The 21,841-nt window shown below is 41.3% G+C and overlaps 2 protein-coding genes across 4 annotated transcripts in view; one reads left to right on the top strand and one right to left on the bottom strand.

The window, feature by feature from the left end:
* Positions 1–21,841, top strand: part of ARVCF (ARVCF delta catenin family member) — a 543,783-nt gene that overhangs the window by 21,031 nt on the left and 500,911 nt on the right. The gene's annotated exons all lie outside the window — the stretch shown is intronic.
* TANGO2 (transport and golgi organization 2 homolog) overlaps positions 1–21,841 on the bottom strand; it is an 87,982-nt gene that overhangs the window by 17,912 nt on the left and 48,229 nt on the right. For 2 of the 3 annotated variants that reach the window (XM_073313206.1, XM_073313207.1), the window contains exons 5-6: positions 21,377–21,491; positions 19,338–19,502 (exon numbers count right to left, since the gene is read on the bottom strand). In XM_073313206.1, the coding sequence (XP_073169307.1) occupies positions 19,338–19,502; positions 21,377–21,491 (280 nt within the window). The remainder of the gene's footprint in view (positions 1–19,337; positions 19,503–21,376; positions 21,492–21,841) is intronic. The other variant, XM_073313205.1, reaches the window with a different exon arrangement.

The raw sequence follows: 21,841 nt of genomic DNA, 5'->3' as shown, positions 1-21,841 counted from the left end.
ATACAAGGTTAATTTTGCAACGTTGATATGACCAAAAAACCCCAAATCTAAAGTTTTAAGCTGCTGTTATTCTACATGAAGAGTGGCTATAGAATGGTCTCCCTGGCTATTAGGAACAGAGAACTTTCTCAGGTTATAGCAACTTTAAATGTTGTGGCCAACCTTGATATTGTCTCTAACTCTAGAGATTTTCCTTTTAATATATGGATTTAATTAAGTGACAAAATACTAGGCTTTTAAATTACAATTTTCACAGAAGACATTCAAAATTTGCTGACAAAACCAGAGAGTCAGAACTCCCTCTCCACTTACATTATTGACAGATAATACAAATAGCATTTATTTTCCTGACAGCAAACAGTTATGGGCAACTACTTCCAACTTACTAAGACTTCTCTAGAATTGAACTCTAGGAAAGTTAATTAAAATAGAGCTCAATATTGTGTCCAGCTGTATTGGCATGACAGTACTCAGCACACTGAGCTTCTGGGCGCTGCTGTTATATAAATATTAAATACATGTTAATAGTAAATTATTAAGTCTTCAAGTCCTACCATATTATCAGATAAATTACTTTTGTTACCTGTTACAAATGACTTCAATACTGACAGCAACTTAGAAACTTCTGTAATATCAACAGTTTCAATGCATTTATATAAGGTTTGATCAAACTAAACCGAGACATGAAAAATGAGAATTCCTCTACTATGGTGATGGTCCCAATATGAAATAACTAGCTGTATCGCCTGGAGACCATTGTCGGGTCTCATCTGGAACATTTTATACTGCATGACATTGAAGAGTTAAGAGTCCAGACTGACAAGATTAATTTCACATACATAGGGATTGCTTTACAAGGAAAGTCTTTAAGAACTTAACATGTTCAACCTAAAAAACCTGCAAGAAAATAGACTTGTGGTTTAAACACACCTGAATGGAAGTAGATCCCATGAGTAACTGGGTAGGAATCAGTTCCTACTATGAGAGATGAAATAGGCCTCAGGTGCAATACAGAAAGGGATTTTATACTCACAGAAACACATTAAGTATCGTGCAGACACAATAAATTGACCCCTGCTGGATCGATCGCGGCCCGTTGATCCAGTGGATAATGTAGACAAGCCCATTGTGATATGCAACAATGGAGGTCAGCAGTGTCACATTTCAATCTAGACTATATGCTGCATCTAGTTATTAATATTTTGGGGTATTTGCTGAAAACTAGGCATTGTTTTTGTGAGGCAGAAGATGGATTATAGGCTGCTATGATTCTTCAAGTTTCTCTTTCTAGGTTAGATACTATACAAGTAGTAAGCAACTGTACTTAGTATTACCATGCACTAAAGTGTTTGAGGGATTTTGCAGAGGAAAAAAAATCTCGATTACACTATGTGATTCTACTATGAGACTATTTAAAAAAATACAACAGTAATACCCTCAGTTAAGCCCTTCAATTACCCTTCGCCTAACTACTCCTCTGCCCCATTCCTCTTTTACATCTTTTCCCACTCTGACTACTGTCCCTTGTCGTCTTTGCTGACTCCTGACTCTTTGACTCAATGTGCCTTTGCTCATTGCCACTTATACTTGAGCATTCAGCTAATGCTTCTCCAAGCCTTCTTCCCCTTATCTCCTTGAGAAATCTAAAAATCCAATATTCCATGACTTTCCAGCTATAAAGATCATTATGGTGTATTATGTTGTAACTCCGTTAACAGCTTTAACTACTGATCATATTTTTCTAACTATAGTACTACCCAAGTAACAACATGCATCTTGGGTCAAGTGCTTGATTTGCTAGAGCATAAAAGTTGCTCATTGCTACATTGTTTTCTTAAATTACAGTGCTAATTTTAAAATTGAATCTCAGCTAAAAAAAGAAAAGGAGTACTTGTGGCACCTTAGAGACTAACAAATTTATTTGAGCATAAGCTTTCATGAGCTACAGCTCACTTCATTGGATGCATTCAGTGGAAAATACAGTGGGGCGATTTATATACATAAAGAACATGAAACAATGGGCGTTACCATACACACTGTAACGAGAATGACAGGTGAGCTATTACCAGCAGGAGCGCGGGGGGGAAAAAAACCTTTTGTAGTGATACATTGGTCAAACTGGACAGTCTCTACGTAAAAGAATAAATGGACACAAATCAGATGTCAAGAATTAGAACATTCAAAAACCAGTTGGAGAACACTTCAATCTCTCTGGTCACTCAATTACAGACCTAAAAGTCGCAATTCTTCAACAAAAAAACTTCAAAAACAGACTCCAACGAGAGACTGCTGAATTGGAATTAATTTGCAAACTGGATACAATTAACTTAGGCTTGAATAGAGACTGGGAGTGGATGGGTCATTACACAAAGTAAAACTATTTCCCCGTGTTTATTCCCCCCCGCCCCACCAGTCCTCAGACTGCTTAACTGCTGGAAATGGCCCACCTTGATTATCACTACAAAAGGTTTTTTCCCCCCACGCTCTCCTGCTGGTAATAGCTCACCTTAAGTGATCACTCTCATTACAGTGTGTATGGTAATACCCATTGTTTCATGTTCTCTATGTATATAAATCTCCCCACTGTATTTTCCATTGAATGCATCCGATGAAGTGAGCTGTAGCTCATGAAAGCTTATGCTCAAATAAATTGGTTAGTCTAAGGTGCCACAAGTACTCCTTTTCTTTTTGCGAATACAGACTAAGACGGCTGCTACTCTGAAACCAGCTAAAAAAAGGTGCTTTTCACTTTTTGTCTTTTCAATCGCCAATCTCAGTGTTTTACAAAGTCATGCATCATTATTTTTATGTTACAGGCAGGGAAACTGGGGCACAGCTAATTCAAGTTACTTTCCCAAGCCAATGGCAGAGTTGAGACTAGAACTCAGAGCTCCCAAATTCCTAAACCAGATACATCTAATAAAACTTAAAAAAAATCAAATACATGGGCACCTCAGAGATGACCAGGAATACTGGCAGGGGAGATCAACTGAGAAACTCTAACTAACAGCAATTTAGAGCGGGGGCAGAAAGAGGTGGGGGGTGGCTTGGGGAAAGGGGTGGAGTGGGCACAGGGTCTGGGATGGAGCGGTGGTCAAGGACCCCTCGGAAACAGAGCAAGTTGGCGCCTATGGATGGGAGAGTCCTCATTTGGGCTATACTGGAAGGATTTCAGATCAGCATTTTAGAAGAAATCAAAATCATGACTTATTTTGATCTACAGCCCAAGATTATTTGGTTTAATTTCCCCCCAAAAACAGATTTTTTCCCATGCATTAGGAAAGCATACATTGCTTGCACTGTAAGGTATACATGACCTGTCCTATCTTAATTCATCAAAATTATGGCTGCAAATTCAGTAAAGTTGTTAAAAAAATATAGTTTCTTCACTGAGGTTACAATTTCCCTTTTCCTTACTTGGAATGTCTGTATTAGGAATATTCAGTTGATCTTTAACAAAGGGGTTGAAGCAATGAGGGTGGTAAACAAGAGACAGGATGAAAAAAGCTTTCTATTTATAATGGAAACATGCAGGTTTTTTGCCCCCCCTTCAACATATCTCCAGTACATATAAATCCTATTTATGGAATTTGGTGGATGCTGCAAAAGATTGTTCTTCACCTTCTATTAGAGACACAATAATAAGGACAGACTTTAGAAAAAATTGTAAATTATTTTATGACCAACTGGTGTATGTGCTTTGGCAATATCATTACTATTTTAAAAAAAGAAGCAACATGGTATTTTCCACAGGTTAGTGAAAGCTCTGCTGAAAACCAGAGCCAGAAGAATAATTTATAAGGAATAACTTGATGAATTTCCTCTTGTTTCCTAGATGGCAATGACAAATTCTCAAGTTATAAATTAAGCAATTTTCATCTGTAGTTTGTCCACGAACAGTTGAACTAATAGTCAAGATTCAAGCTGTTCTGATTGGACATGTATCTTTTTAAATTTTCTGGTTAGATGAGCTTACTTTGCTGTTTCAGAGAACATTTCTGTCAGCACACTTGTTTGCAAGAATACTTGCAAACCAAACCAAAAAACAACAACAACAACAAAAACCCAAAGACCATGAATAGTCAAAGTTGAGGACGTTTAAAAAACAGACACAGGAACTGCTGAAGCGTTCTTTCAGGAGTGACACAGCGATGAACCTCTATTTTCTTCTCCTGTTACTAGCTCCTCTGATCAATTGCTGGGATATTGTGTAGATAAGCCAGATGGGCTCTGTGACAACCTCTCTGGCGCCAAGCATGAGAGCCATTGACTCTCAGATGATTTTGTACTGGGTGGATTCAGTCTGTTTCCTGAGGATGGCTGTTTTATGGCTTCCCGGAAACCTTGATCCACGTCATATTTGACTGCGTAAAGCAAGTAGCATATCTGAGCTGAGAAGACTTATGGGCATTAACAACAATCAGGCAAGAGGGAGAAAGTGTCAGCCATTTTTTAAAAAATCCAGTGGTCCCCATTTAGAGGGACCCTCAAACCTTATCCTTTGAGGGAAGGTGATTGGGAAGCTGCTGGCCATTCACTTCCAGAAGCCCTTGAACCCTGACAACATCCTATGTCATTTCCACTTTGGGCTTCTTCTGAGGAAGGATCTGTACTTGCTGGGACTGTAAGTCTTTGCTCATTAGTTTTTAGATTAGGGCCAGCTCGCCATTTGGGCCAAAGTAGACCTCAGCAGCTTTTGATGTGACTCACCACATTCACTGAAAGAACAACCTAATGAACATTGTGGTGGGTCTGGAATTGCCCTCAAGTCATACCTAGAAGATTGGCTTCTGTCAGTCAGTGGTGACAGACCAACATTAGCAATCACAGAGGAATTTGATTTATGGTGTTCCAAGGATCTCTCCTAACTCTTTAGAAGGAGATTCAGTACACATACTCAAACCTCGCAAGTGAAATCCTTATAAACATGTGGTAGGGTTATTAGTATTGATATATAACTCTTGCCCTATATCTACTGCATGTTTATCTCCCTCCTGGAAGAATGCTTGGATAGTATTGCCTGTTCTCAAGCCTAGGAAAATAGAATTCTTGCTTAGAAATTATTATGAAATTTCATGTCCCCGGCTACTGAGGAAAATGAATGGATGAGTCAAGTTTTATGGTCTAATTATCAAACACACACTTTCTATAGAAATCTCACCTGAATCGGACATCTACAAAGCATTCTGTACTCAGGTAAGGAATATGCAAAGGCTGAAGCCATATTTCTCTCAACTGTAATACCTATTGTGAGGATCACAGAACCAGATTATTGCAAGTCCCTCCTAAAAAGACTCCCAGCAGTGCTTCTTCTCATTCAGATTACATTAGCACATTTGTGCACAGCTTTGAGAGACTGATTATATTACATCCAACTTGCACGCTTTATATTGGCTGTCTAAGAAATGGATTGGCTAAACTGATACTATTTTAAAGCCCTTAACTATGCACGTCTACATCGTACTTGAGACCTTCCTGTGAGTCTTACACTAAATGGTACTTTACAAGGAACCTACCACCAGACCTTAGTTTGGCAGGCAATTGTAATATGGTCTGACACACAAGTGCTGGTAGGTTCCTAGTCTCCATTTCCTGACCTGAGTCACATGGCATGGCCCAGGATTACAAAACGTTACACCTCTGACCATATCCATTGGCTCTAGTAATTAGATCTTCCCTCTTCAATTGTTTAGAAAAAGGAATACTCTACTATACCATTTAGTTTAGCTCTCATGTCACTAACGTGATGTTTTATGAAAAAGCTGTTATTGCTTAGAGTGTTGGTATTTCATAACTAAATAAAATGTTTGGCAAAAAATCAAATGCAAATAAAACAACCAAAACCAATTGAACTAACACAGCCTATTAATAAGTACAGAAAAAAGTCACCTAGGATACAGGTAAGAGGAGCAAATCCCTACATGACAAAGGAGAAGATTATTCTGAAGACATCTCTCAATTACTAGCTGAGCCTCAATAGTATTCTGACCACAATTCTTTTTTTCTAAAATGTTCTTTCTGCAATGGCTCATTGTATCACCAAGAAGAATCCACCTCTGCAGCCTGTATTTGCTGCTTCTGAGTTTCCGACCATCAGCAAATGGGTGGGCATGTGTCAGCACATGACCAACAATCAGTAGCATTCAGTGCGGTCATAATTTTAGGCAGCAAATGCACATCCTACATTAACCAATAAGATGAACTCAAGCCAGGAATTTTTAACCAAAATTACTATTAAAAGCAGTGCAAACACATTGTACTACCACTCTTTCTATGTAGTTCTATTCCTGAACTTGTTGCCCACATCCCATTAACAGGTTCTGTGCATCAGTGGAAGCACAAATTGCTATAGCAGACTGCTAGATGATATTTTAAAAGATAAGTAATAGGAGTGCCATAGGCTACATTAATACTAGAACTGATGAATTTGCCATCTACAGAATGTAGCTATGTAGTCAAGAAAATATGGGAAACGAACATATTTCCTTTTTATTTATTTCTCTATTTTCTTTGTAAAATAACTCAAATTTGACAGATGCAGCAATGAAACAAATGAATTTCAGTATGCATATCCCATTATTCATTGTGATAGGTTTTCTTCTGGCTATTTAGTATATCTATGTTTTTGTATAAATATGAATTCCTTACAAAGAAATGCTGGACGCAGTAGAAGATCTTATTAATAAAAAAAACTTGAATTCAGCTAGAGGAGCGCAGCGTTCTCCCCTTGAAGGCAACATAAATAAATGTGGTGCTCAATAAAAAGACAGAATCACTTGGACTATTTTACAACTCCTTGGAGATTTTTTGTGTGGGCTACTGGATTATCACATTTTTTTATATTGTAAATATTTCATGGGCTGAGAGAATAAGGCAAAATTCATTAGTACTGATCATGGCATTATGATGTGTAATATCATAGTACATAGATCAAAAGTACAGGAAGGTATAATGTCTTTTTTAAAAGGCACCAACCATTTTAATGGCTGTTTTATTATTGTATAAACAATATATTTTCAGATTACCAAACCTGTAAACTGTAGTAGAGGGGCTTTCAGGAAAAAAGATCAGAATGATTCATCTCCCCAGGAGCCTGAACAGGAAAAGAGAACTAAGTTTTAATGGAAGGGGATGAAAATGGAGAAAACAGCCCTTAAACACAGCTATAAGATAAGCCTTATCATAAATGAGACCTCCTGCTGAATAAGAAGTCATTACTGCCTTCCTTTACTGATGGCTTTTTGTGTGAAAAGAATATTAATATCTACCATCTGCTTTGAGATTCTTGTGACTGAGTAATGCAGTAATAAGATTCCCTGGAGTTTAACAAAAAAAGATGGGGAGTACATAGAAACCACAAGGTCACTAATTCAAGACATCTGTATCTTATTGTTTCTACATTCCACATTTTCCCAGCTATGCATTTTCTATTACACATACCTCAACCATAAAGTTGCTGCTGCCACCTTATAAGGGGAATTGTTTTGTCAAATAAAATAAGATTGAGGTCTTTCAGGAGAGTTTTTAAATGGAGATGCTTCCAAAGTTTAGCTGAATGTGCCAGTCAGCTACTCTTTCTACTCTCATTTGGCTCTGACAGTTTTTTCCCTACTGTTTACAGCTACTCTGTACTGGAGCCCAGTAGCAGAAGTCAAGATGAAACATCATTGCAAGCACGATCATGAAAATAGCACAAATGCTGGACAGGACTTCCATGGGGCAAGAAGCCTCAAACTCCCTCCCCTTTTCCCCACGAGCTCCACAAATATCAGTAACAATTGGGCTACGGAAGCGATAAAGATGCAATTAAAATGATTGCAACCTCAAAATGCAAGGCAGCCACATTTCTTATAAATCTCAGATATGACAGTAGCAAAACAAACAAAAAAGAAAAAACCCAAACCTCCACAAAACATATGCTAGTTTAGATTCCCTCCCTCCTTAAATATAAGCAATAACAAATATTCTAGAAAGCATAAATCTTAAAGTGATATATGGCTGCACAGCAGCTGAAAGCTATTCAGAATTTATCATTCAGAATTACTTCCTGGACCCTGCCTCCACACTCAGGGCAGCTCCATGTTGCAATCAACAGTAATGTAACAAAGTGAAAAGTAATGAGGAAATAAAGTTCAACACAGGGCATGGTTATCATGAGATAACCATACCCTGGGGACATCATGAGCTCTAATCTTCTAACAGGATGAATATTTTACATGTAACAATGCAGCCTGGATTGTTTTACAGCTAACATAACAGTGTGAATGCATATTTTCTGTGCAAGCAAAAAGAGATGAAGTTGGCAGTTTAAAATGCTGAACAGAAATTTCAGCTGAGCTGTGTGGTTCACACAGATTAATCTACTTCTTTAGAATGTTCATGAGGTCATCAGAATGCTCCCTTTCTGTTCGGAATATTTTTTTGAAAAATACTTGGCATTTTTATACACTATTGTACATACACTACCAACAAATAAAATGACTGAGAACGTACGGTCAGATATTCAGAGCACATAAAACATTGCTCAGTGATTTTGCTGGCAGAGTTTCAAACAATACCAGTGTGGTGGTGGTCTGTTTTTTTTTTTTGGGGGGGGGGGGGGGGAGCCTGAGGCCAGGGAGAAAAGAGATCAGTTCTTTCATACTCAATTTCAGATTCTTTTTCTTCCTACCCATGCTGGTGCATGGGATGCTCCAAACTCTCAAATAACTAAGCACTCAAACATCAGAGTGAACAATTCAATAAAGGTGGCACAGCAGGACCACAGACAGCTGGGTCCCTGCGTTCATCATTAAACCACAGGGCAAAGTGGCTTTACTGTGCAGAGGTGGGGATAGGATGAGGAATGTAAGAAAGCTCACAGAAAATCAAACACAACACCTGACTCTCCTTCCACTTGCCCAAAGCCTTCTGTATTATTCCCATACTGATCCCATTCTACACCTGGACTACTTCCTGGGCTGGTAACTAAATCCCACCTGTGTAATCTCTTTGTTGATGACCAGGTTGAGAAAGGCATCCTGGGTTTCTAAACTCACACGGCTACCCCTCTGATACTTGGCAATGAATTTAGCCGTATGAAGAGGAAATCCATCAACTTAATGAAAAAAACTTGCACAGATACAGACAGACATCTTCCTCTCCAGGTGCAAACAGATGGACATCATACCAAATGGACTGAAAAGTAAAAAATCTAATGCAATCGACATACTACACTGACTGTGGTGAAAGATTGTGCCACACACTCTCAAAGAAACTGAGGAACCACCTGATCAGCATCCTGTACAGCAAAGAGGAGAAGATCAAGAATGAGCTCTCAAAACCAACCTTCCACACAAACTTCCATGTGGCTGGACTTTACAAAAATGAGACAAGCCACTTACAATGCACACTTTACTTCTCTATAGAGGAAAAACGACAGTAAACTAAACTCCTACATGCCACAGGGGGCTACAACAGTGGTACCCTGAACTCACCCAACAATATTGTTAATCCATCCAACCACACACTTAGTCTGGCAGAAGAATCTGTCCTATCTCGGGGCCTCTCTTTCTGCCCCACCACCCCCACGCACGTGATACAGTTCTGCGATGAGCTGGAAGCCTACTTTCGCTATCTCTGACTCACGGAATATTTCCAATACACCACTCAACAGTGCACTGACCCACAGGAACCCTCCTACTAACACCACAAGAAGAACTCTGCGTGGGCTCCTCCTGACGGTCGAAATGACAGACTGGACTTCTACACAGAGTGCTTCCGCAGACGTGCATAGGCTGAAATTGTGAACAAACAGCATCACTTGCCCATAACCTCAGCAGTACCGAATGCAATGCCATCCACAGTCTCAGAAACAACTCTAACATGATCATCAAAGGGGCTGACAAAGGAGGTGCTGTAGTCATCAAGAACAGGTCAGATTACAAACAGAAGGCTGCCAGGCAACTCTCCAACACCACATTCTACAGGCCACTATCCTCCAATCCCACTAAAGAGGCATTTGCTCAAGAAACTCCCTGCTATAGCACAGGAACAAATCTACACAGACACACCCCTAGAACCCCAACCAGGAGTATTCTATTTGCTACCCAAGATCCATAAACCTGGAAATCCTGGATGCCCCATCACCCCAGGCATTGGCACTCTTACAGCAGGTTTATCTGGCTATTTGGACTCTCTTCTAAGAGTCCTAGACTACCAGCACTCCTAGCTATCTTCGAGACACCACCGACTTTCTGAGAAAACAACAATGCATTGGTGATCTTCCTGAAAACACCATGGCTGTAGAAGCTCTTTACACCAATATTCCACAGGAGGATGGACTACAAGCTGTCAGGAACAGTATCCCTGATGAGGCCACGGCACACCTGGTGGCTGAGCTTTGTGATTTTGTCCTCACCCACAACCATTTCAGATTTGCAGACAACTTATACCTTCAAGTCAGGGGCACTGTTATGGGTATCCGCATGGCCCCACAGTATATCAATATTTTTATGGCTGGCTTAGAACAACGCTTCCTCAGCTCTCGTCCCCTAACGCCCCTCCTCCACTTGCGCTACATTGATGACATCATCATATGGACCCACAGGAAGGAGGCCCTTGAAGAATTCCACCTGGATTTCAACCATTTCCACCCCACCATCAATCTCAGTCTGGACCAGTTCACACAAGAGATCCACTTCCTGGACACTACAGAGCAAATAAGTGATGGTCACATAAACACCACCCTATACCGGAAACCTACTGACTGCTATTCTTACCTACATGCCTCCAAATTCCGTCCAGGACACAGCACGCAATCCATTGTCTACAGCCAAGGCCTAAGATACAACCGCATTTGCTCCAATCCCTCAGACAGAGACAAACACCTACAAGATCTTTATCATGCATTCTTAAAAATACAGTACTCACCTGGGGAAGCGAGGAAACAGACTGATAGAGAGAGAGGGGTACCCAGAAGTCACTTACTACAGGACAGGCTCCTCAAGGAAAACAACAGAACACGACTGGCCATCACGTACAGCCCCCAGCTAAAACCTCTCCAGCACATCAACGATCTACAACCTATCCTGGGAAGCTATCCCTCACTCTCAGAGACCTTGGGAGACAGGCCAGTCCTTGCTTACAGACAGCCCCACAACCTGAAGCAAATACTCACCAGCAACTACACATCATGCCACAGAAACATTAACCCAGGAACCAATCCCTGTAACAAACCTCGTTGCCTACTCTGTCCCCATATCTACTCTAGCGACACCATCAGAGGACCCAACCACATCAGCTACACCATCAGGGGCTCGTTCACCTGCACATCTACTAATGTGATATATGCCATCATGTGCCAGCAATGCCCCTCTGCCATGTATACTGGCCAAACAGGACAGTCTCTATGTAAAAGAAAAAATGGACACAAATCAGACATCAGGAATGGTAACATACAAAAGCCAGTAGGAGAACACTTCAATCTCCCTGGACATACAACAACAGATTTAAAAGTAGCCATCCTTCAACAAATAAAACTTCAAAAACAGACTTCAAAAGAAAAATGCAGAGCTACAATTCATTTGCAAATGTAACACCATTAATTTGGGCTTTAATAGGGACTGGGAGTGGCTGGCTCACTACAAAAGCAATTTTCCCTCTCTTGGTATTGACACATCCTCATCAGTTATTGGGAGTGGACCACATCCACCCTGACTAAATTGGCCTTGTCAACACTGGTTCTCCACTTGTAAGGTAACTCCTGTCTCTTCATGTGCCAGTATATTTATGCCTGTATCTGTAATTTTCACTCCATGCATCTGAAAAAGTGGGGTTTTTTTTACCCACGAAAGCTTATGCCCAAATAAATCTGTTAGTTTTTAAGGTGCCACCAGACTCCTTGTTGTTTTTGTAAACTCAGGACAGTGTGTCCAAGATATTTTGAGGATTCCATAACTTCTCTTATGGATACCAATTTCTCAGATAAACTCAGTTTGCTTTTTTGTTGTTGCATTTTAGTGCAGTGGTGTCATGTCATGATCATGTCATGATTTCTAGACTTCAGCGCAAAAAGTCTGATTTTTCAGCCATTTGCTGTTTCAGCAGATCTTATGGAATTCAGCCCCACCCATCACCATTTCAATGACAAACCCAATTAATCAACCTACCCCAAATTAACCAAATAAAGGTCTGAATGGAGCACCAAAAGAACATACCCACTTCTCATGACTACTTGCCAACCCTTCCTCCTAGAATACCTTTATCTTCATTACAGAGACCATGGGCAAATTAGTGGGATGTATAATTGTATCTACCCAGCAAAAGATGACCCATGGCAGTGAGTTCCAGAGCCTGGGACAGCTGACTCAGGCTTACAGGGCTTTCACTAGGGGGCTAAAAATAAGTAGTGTAGATGTTTGGACTTGGGCGGGCGCCCAGGCTCTAAGACCCTGCTTCCTCACCAGGGGGACAAAATAATTCCCCCCTTGTAAGGGCCGAGTTTGCTGTATGCCAAACTCCACTGTACTAAAATGTGCCTATCCACACCCAGAGTTTCCTCCAAATCAGCAAGAAGAGTGTTGCTTCCTAAATATACCACTTCAGAACAGGAAAATAGGCTGAGAAGAAGTTAGCAAACTCCATACTGTTTTGAAGTGGTATATTTAGGAAGCAACACTAATGAAGAGATTAGAAAACTAAAAACCACAGGGTTTTTTTTTTCCAGCATGCAGCCCTGTCATTAAAAATCAATAATGTTAAAGGTGACAAACACCTGTGATGACATGGAGAACCGGGTTAAACTAGAAATGTCAAAGAATTTGTTTTTAAAATGAAGATGCAAAGACAAAACTGCGGAAGCAAACAATCCAGGCTTTAAAAGTCCTCATGGTTTCTCATCCAATTCTTTCTGCACATGGTTGTACCTGTTTCAGTCAAACAGGATGTCATTGGGCCAGGGTAGAGAAGACTGAAATATGTATGTGTACAAACCTTCAGCATGTTGTGGATCAGTCTATAAATGTACTTCCCATTGTTTGTAGCATCACATGCTTGGATATTTCCCTCCCTTTCTTAGAGTGTAATGAAATGAATAGTAAAGATAGTAAACAGGAGCTGCAAAAGAACGCTATCTACACAGCAGAAGGCACTGTCAAAATAGTTTTTAATCTGTCTTTTAATGGTTATTTTGCTGGGCCATTTTACATCAACAACTGCAATAATAATGATGTTTGCCGTTTATATGGAAAACTAATTTACATTTATATTTCTTTCATGACTACTTCTAATTTCATGACATGATGAGTTCACATATTTGATAGCAATGGCTTTGGACCATTAACATGCTAAGAATCTTATTTCAGCCGGGTACTCAGTGTTGAAGCAGTATCAACACTGAGAAAAATGAGTCAACATGTACATCTTTCTGGGAGATATGTGTGTCTCTTATTCATGGAAGTCTGACCCAAAACACAAAAACAAATTGTCTTACGGAGCTGAGAGTTACCTACTGATCTAGTGTAATTCTTTGTATTTTACACTCCTATTGCTAACATTAGTTGAAGATTAAGATAGTTTGGAAAGCAATGTGATTATGCTAATAGATAAATGCTTCCATAAGTATAATGTATATACAAAATAGAACTGATAGTTATTTTAAGGCTTTTCTTGGTCAATTTGAATCTCATTTTAGGTGTTTGTTAACAAACAAGAAGTTACCCATGGTATCCTTTCTGATCTCTTTTCAGCTATAGATGTTGTATAACCTTATTTACAGAGGTACTGTACATCCAACATCAGATTGCTGAGTAACCACAAATCTCTTAGAAGAAAAATTAAAATAAAAGGAATAAAAAGAATCAAGGACTGTAGTGTTTAAAACTGCTATTTAGTTAGGGGTTACGTAGTAAGGCAGCCTTGCAAAAATTCTACTACTTCACTTGTCCAGAGCAAGTTATTATATTTGGTGGGTGCAAAGTGTGTTTTCCCCCTCCATTCATCATGGTAAAAGATAGGGAAGTAGTTTTTGAACTGATCCTGGTAAAATTTTCCTGAGAGTCGTGCAAAGGTATAGTAAGCCTATGGCAGCTGGCTCTTAACTCATCTGAAGTTTCTTTTTGACATTTGCAATTTTTGCTAGCAGGGTTCCTCAGGAGTCAAAGGATGTGCAACAGCTTTTGATATGGGGGGGGAGGGAGGGGGCTGCCTTTTCACTCTCTTTACCCTATTGGAAGATTATGGCATTTTGTTGTTATAAATATCACTAGTGGACTGACAAAGAATGAACAATGCAGTCAGAATCCCTGTCTCCAGCATCCACCCTAAATAACTAAGTACACCACCTTTGCAACATGGGTGATCTTTGATCCTGTCAGCAATAGCTGAAGTCTATCCTGAACATTAAACCTTGTCACTCTATTGCCAAGTCGTATACAGACAATGACTTATAGCCTCTGATTCAATATGCATTTTGCATTTAAAAAGTCTCGCTACTCGTAGCTCCCAAGTATAGCCATTTAACAAAGCAGATTTTTCATCAAGCATTTCTTCTATAACCTTTGATGCTGCAGATCCAGCACAAGCCTGCAACTCATTAAATCAACAAAGAAAATCCTGCACATGGAGCTTCCCCTGGGGTTATTTCTTTTACACCAGAGAAGCAGGTTACCAGAGAAGTAGATTGAATCAAGGAATGGGCCACCCAAATACCCCAAGAGAATGTGCTTCAATATGGAAATAAAACCCCATCTGACCACACACCCTTAAGTTGTCACCTACCATCCTACGCTGGAATGGGGTCTCACCAAACAGCTACAATGCATGCTTGATGGGGACCACATCTTGACAGAAATCTTTCCTGAATCCCCTCTTCAAGTCTTCAAACAAGAACCCCCCGAACCTCATCATTAGAAGCAAGCTCCCCACAGAGCAGGACACACCAACTCAAAGTGGCCCAGATCCTGCCAGAACAACAGATGCAAAATCTGTAGACATAACACCATACACAACACTCCTTTCCAAGATCCAAAGGTCCTACACATGCCTATCACAACATGTGGTGTACCTCATCCAGTGCATTAAATGCCACAAGAACTACGTAGGTGAAACAAGACAATCACTATCAGTGTTCCCTTTAATTTTTTATATCCTGTGTGGAATGAATTTTGTTATGTGCACCAATATGGAGGTGATGTATGGTAGGGTGGGGCTGAGGGGTTTGAGTGTGGGAGGGGGCTCGGGGCTGAGGTTTGGGGTGTGGGGGGAGGGCTCTGGCTGGAGGTGCAGGCTCTGGGATGGGGCTAGGGATGAGGGGATTGGGGTGTAAGAGTGGGCTCAGGCCTAGGGGAGGGGATTGGAATGCAGGGGGGTGAGGGCTACAGCTGGGGATGAAGGCTCTGGGGTGGGGCTGGGGATGAGGGGTTCAAGGTGGAGGAGGGGGCTCAGAGTTGGGGTGTGGTGGGGTGAGGCCTCCGGCTGGGGTGTGGACTCTGGGGTGGGGCCAAGGATGAGGGGTTTGGGGTGCAGGCTGCCCCGGGGAGAAAGGACTCCCACTAGCCCTGCCTAGCCCTCTCTGGCTGCAGCAGCTTGGAACGGGGGAGGGGACGCACCTTTCCCAGGCTATGGGAGCTCCAGTGGGGTGGGGCTGGGCTGGGGGAGGGGTGCCTGTCTGTGCCGGGTGGGGAAATAGTACCGCTGCCGCAGCCTGCGGTCACATGAGGCTCCCCTACCACAGCCCCTCCAGCCCAGCAAAGTTATGGGGAAGGGGCCGCCCCCTGGCACCACTGCAGGCACCTCCAGCTTCATGGGCTGCTGGCCAAATGGGCAACTTTGCACAGGGGGGGCTCTGCCTTCCGCTCCCTGAGCCCATGGGGGAGATACTTGCGGGTGGGTTTGAGCTCCCCAGTCCCCATGGGAGGGGTAAAACCACCCTCGGCTGCATCAGCCACTGGAATTGCGTCCCCGGCTGAGCTCCGTGCATGGACACATGTCCCACAGGGGGATCAGCCTTTGCCTCCCCGAGCCCACCGGCTGGCTTCCAAGGCTGGACAAGCTCGGGGGTGGGCCCAGTAGGATGGGGGGCCCAGGGCAGCATGGCACTCCATCCTGTGGGATGCAGCGGAGTGGCGCTCAGGCACCTGCCACTAACTCACCGTCACTTGTTAAATTCACCAGATGACTTTGCTGCAGCACAATGAACGGGGGGCGCCGCGGCTTGGCTCAGGGTTTTAATTCCTCTCCACTGCATGTAACCTGACCACCACCACCGCCCCTGGCAGTTCCAGCTGGGCCGGGGGAGAGACGCCTCTCCCCGCTTCAACAAGGTTGGGCTGGGCAAGGGGCACCTCTCCCCGCCTGCACGGCCCGTGATAACCTGCTGTGCAGCCGTGCAACTTAGAGGGAACTTTGATCACTATGCTCTCATATGAACTCACACCAAGAAAAAAAAATAAAAATCAAAGTGATCACTCTATATCTGACCTCTCAGTCCTCATCCTTAAAAGAAACCTGCACAACATCTTCAAAAAACAAGCCTGGGAGGTTAAATTCATAACTTTGCTAGACACTAAAAATCAAGGACTGAATACAGATACTGGATTAATGGTTTATTACAACAATATATAATCCACTAACCCCACCACCATCTTTCTTCCCCACTTTCCCCTCTATGACTGGAAAGTTGTTAACTGGTCACGTCACGTCACCTTCAATGGCCTCTTGAAATATGAAAAGTCTATTATTCACTCAGCTCTGTCTGGAAGTACAATTCAGAAGGCTGTCACGACAGTCTGTAATTGGAGAGTCTTTCATAACCTATCAGTATTCTTGGGGTAAACTAGCAACAGATTTAATAAAGCCAGCTACTCTAGTTGAAAGCTAGCCAGATGGCAGCGAGCTGGGGATGAGGGAGGGTGGAGGAAGAAAGAGGTCAGCAACTCTAAATACAGTAGAGCTAAACGAAGCAATTCAAACTAAAGGGTGAGGAAGTCCCAGTGTGGAATAATGAACTTTGCAGAGCAGAGCGCACCAATGGTGGAAGGAGCACACGCTATAAGTATCCAACTTGGTTTCTGTATCGGGCTGGTTAGTGTGTGTTCAGAGAACAATATATGCATTATCTCAGCCACAACAAATCACTTCACTAGTTTCAGCTTTAGTAAACAGCAATCTACTTTTGCTGTGGATTTACAATTTCCCTGATTTGCAGGTTTACAAAGTCCTTCTTTATACCAATCAACATGGAGTGGGGGGGCATAAAACTTGTCAAAAACTGACTCCCTGATAAAGATACTGAGTCTCCCAGTTTTTGTTTTTATTAATTAGATCATTCAAATTACTGCTTGACGATGCTTGTTAGAGTTCAGCTGAACATACCAGCAGACTTTCAAAACACCGTCTCCTCTCACTCCAGGTGAGCTTGGGGGCTATTTGGTCCTTCACCTATTCCCTGGAGCAGTGATGTGGGGGACTGGTTTGGTGTTCACGCATATCTCTGAAGTGCTCACTTTATCTTTCTGCTGTTGCAGTTCTTAGAGCCAGGTTATTTATCCCTAAGCAGGAGCAGCAAGCACTGAAAGACTATTGGTATCTTCACAGCTGGAGCGCGTCTGCCTTGATAAAACATGTTTCTCCTTTTAAACTTCAATCAGCTAAAAAGAGTTCCATTTTCCCTCCCCACCTTATCACAGCAGTTTCCAAAATGAAAACAAACAGCCAAAACTGGCAAGAAGCTATGGTTTTGTGTACCTAAAGACCTTTCAAGTGTTTTATCCCTAGTCCTTTATCTAAAAATTTTTTTGGGGAAAAGTGAGTGATGGTGACTGGATTATGACCAATTGAGGTCACTTCAGCAGAGGGAACAATAATTGTAACAGTGTCACATTTGTTGACAGGATTCTAGAAAGGTATAATGAACTTAATTCCAGCACCCTCTTCTCCAAATGAGAGTGATTTTCCGAACTTGTGCAGAAAGGATAGTTGCGGGAGGAGGATTCTGGTCTGCAGGTGGTGGGAAGTTTGGAGAATACAGCGCTGGAGGGCCGGCCATCCCTACTGGGAAAGGATTACAGTTGTGGTGCATTGTCTGTGATGTATAGTGAGTCTAGAAACAAGGACCACACTTGAACCGAGTAGAGGATATGTACTATTAGATGCCTTAAATTTTTATAGCCTCTCTCTTGTGATAAGCATATAAAGTATACGTACACATTATGTATCAGTTAAGGTTGTCTGTACGGAACATATAGCACCACCTATGGTTAAGCTTGATCAATGCTTATAAGACCCTGTTTTCAGTTGCTTAAAACTTGGCCAAACTGACCATTTAGGCTGAAACGTTCCATGCCAGGTACCTGCCTCAGGTTAGTTTGAGAAATTTCAGTGATAATGGTTCATCTCTTTCTGAGAAATGGATCAGGAAAAATATGTTTTGTCAGATTAAAAATAATTCTCACAATCATTTCCATTAAGTTCTAAAGATTCAATGATTTGGAACAGGGACTTGAAATTGGGTAAGGGGTCATCCTCATGTCAGGAATGTGCTTGCTGCAGTTCATAAGAATCCATCCAAATTTGGCCAAGTCATAAGGCTCTGAAAAAAAATCTCAGTTTGCACATATTCAGTAGAGGTTAAGCAGCTTCTGGCAAATAAATTCTCTAAAGATTCTATCTGCACTGGACATGTTCCACCTCTTCACAGCTCAATTGAACTGTGCATGTATCATCCCCTGGAGTAAATGAGCATGCTGCATCCTGGGGCTGACCAGGCTTCTCCTGCAATTACTCCTCCTGCTATTCACTACTGCAGTGCTGGGGAATTGAGAAGCGAGTCTCTCCTGTGCTCTCAGTGTTCCCACAGCTGGCATCTAGGCACTGTGGAGGAAGAGGAAGCAGTCACACTCTAATGCAGAGGAAATTTGAGAAATAAGGGGCAAGAAGCCAGGATGGGGCAGATAGGGCAGGGATGCAGGTCCATAAGGATCTATAACCACTAGAGAACACTACCCTAGAGAACCCAGAATTAAACCCAGGAGTTTTGTCTCTACATTATTCTGCATCCTCAAATAGCTGTGAAACTCACTGGCAAAGATATAACATCCTTTCTCCCACCCCCCAAGTGACAAGTCCACACAGAGGATAAACAGACTACCAATGCCACTCTGTTAGCTCAAGTCTGTTAGCAGAAGTCTGTGCTGTGGATCTGAAGGTCCAAACCCTGATAACCCAAGCTGGGGATCAATGTGGTTCCAACTAGATGTAATGTTTGTTTTCAAATTTTTGTTTAAACACACACAGATAGGAAATTACATCCAAAACCACTATGGTAATAGAACATTAAGGTTGCAAAGACAAGCACTGACCTTAGAAAATTCTTGTTCAATCTTAATCCAGCCCCCTTGTGGGTACACATTACATTCTCACATATGACCCCTGCCTTATTCAGTGGATGGGAAGTTATTTGGTACTTCTTTTTATCTTCTACTTTCAATGTGGTCCAATACGAACACACATACTCTATTACACTCCTAAAGAAAAGTACTAATCACCAGTACAAAATGTTTCCATTTTACTATTATTTATTATCCTCAAAGGGCAGAATTGATCCAACTTTTCTTACTAGATATCTATAAGGAGAAAGGCCGTTTAATTGCATTAAAAAACCAAAAAGCAAAAACACAACCAAATGCCAACACACAGAGAATTTTAACAGTCTCCCAATAAAGTATTAATTCTATTGTTTTCCCATTTTGTCATCATACAGGGATACTACTAATTCTATTAAGAACTGCTGAAATCTCAGTCACACTTGTTCTCTGCCTGGGTATTAATTCCACTTTCTCTCAGCAATATACACTGGTAATAGGTATGAAATAATTCATATTCTTGTAAGTGCTAAACAACAATCTGAGATGACATATGAACTGTGTCTCAGTTCGGATTCTCCTCTGATCGCTGACAGTTCTTGTTTGATTCCTGCGATGCATGTCTTCAGGTAGCTTACTATTCAAACGATATTCAAGTCCTCATTACAATCCTCATTCCCCTCTTATTCAAATTCTCCCTGTTCACCTGACCTGGTGACCAATGTGAACAGCTTTCAACTTCTTCTTTCAGTTGTAAAGTAATTCCCGTTACATCTCCCACCCCCATTTATCTTCATCCTTTCATCTCACTCTTGAACTTCATTCAATATCTCCAGCAGTTCTAAAATCTTATCCCATCATCTAGCCCTTAATTCCCAAATGCACTTCCTTGAAAGGTTGTAGAAGCGTTAGCCATTTAATCAGTCACATCTTCAGATACTCAGGGCTTGTGTATACTGCTCTGCAGTTCAGACTACGGGGGTGACACTAGCATTGTGCACCAAAGTGGTGTGCTGTAACTCCCCTGTGTGGATGCTGCAGATGTGAAATAAAAGGTTCCTAGTTTGCATTAATAGAGTCCTTTTCAAACAGGACTACATTAATGAAAATTAGCAACCATTTAGTTCACACCTGCAGCATCCACATGGGGGAGTTGTAGCACACCATTCTGGTGTGCACTTCTAGTCACACCCTGGTAGTCTGAACTGCAGGGCAATGTAGACAAGATCTTAGCGTCTAATCATTGGCTTTTGCAGTTTGTGTTTTTCCCTACTCATCTCATTTAATTGATACTGCCAGACTCCATCAAATACACTTTGCTGCATTGATCAAGTTTCCAGGTTCTGAACACTATTCCCCATCACTCCATTGCCCCGTCACACTGATTTCCTTCTGGGTTCTTATTTGGTTTCAGTGCTAAAAATCTTACTCCTGATCTCTCAGCTAAATTACTGTAGTTCACTAATCAAATCTTGATGTTACGCTCCAGTAGCTGTCAGTGTATTTTTTACAGTAATGGTGTCTGTACTGTCAGGACAACGTTTTGTATTTGACTGGGTTTTTATTCCTGGGTCTTTATTAGCTTTGTTAAGTCAGGAGACGGACAGTATTTGTTCACATTAAATTGGCAAGCCAAATCCTGAATCAGAATTTTTGTAGTTGTCCAGAAGTCTGGCAGTCAAAAAATGTATCACAAAATAAGGGTGGAAGAACTTCAGAGATATTTCAATGGAAAGATTTCCTATCTTCAAGAAAGAAATGCTGAGAGACACACTACAAGAAACTACTAGATAATAAGACAGCCCTCTGGTTTCTGGAAGAAACAAAAACAAAAAGAGAACTGTAGAAAGTATATGAAATGGAGTAATATTCAGAACTTTGAATACCCATGCCTGTTAGTAAAAGCACAAGAGCTATAGCTTTTGCCTGTGACAAGTCACAATACTGTGATAATTTGTGCTAATAATTCTATGCACTTCATTGCTTTCTTGTTTCTCCCTCTTCACCTTTTGATCTGTAAAGTTTTATAGACTTACCTCAAGTCGGCTGCTATTAAATTAAATCCATTGTAAAGGTGTCCTTCTAATGAAACTTTCTTCAAGTAAGAGAAGCTGTCCAGATCTGTAGTCAAGAAGTTTCTTACAAGTGCACCTAAGAAGAGGAGGAAGGATTTAGAGTTAGTTAGAATCACTTGCATATGAAAAGTGAGGATAGCTAATCTGGCAAATTCAGTCAAACAAGCAGAAAACATAAGGCTTAGGATTCCTGTTATTGGTGAGGGGCAAAATATGGAAATTAGGATTTTCTATAGTGCTCACATTAAACCAATATAGCAATGATGACACTTATTTTTACTCTGAGGAAGAACTCCCAATTCTAGCTCAACTGCATTGGATTTATGTTTGCGGAGCCTTATGTATTAGATGTTCTTTCCCATTACCACTCTCCTCAGTCTTTTATTTCATTTCCCCTACATGTTCCTTGTAGCCCTGGCTTGGTAT

Source organism: Lepidochelys kempii, chromosome 15 (genome assembly GCF_965140265.1).
Source record: "Lepidochelys kempii isolate rLepKem1 chromosome 15, rLepKem1.hap2, whole genome shotgun sequence".
Lineage (NCBI taxonomy): Eukaryota > Metazoa > Chordata > Testudines > Cheloniidae > Lepidochelys > Lepidochelys kempii.
Note: the sequence above shows the minus strand (reverse complement) of the source record. Positions and strands in the feature narration are given on the sequence as shown.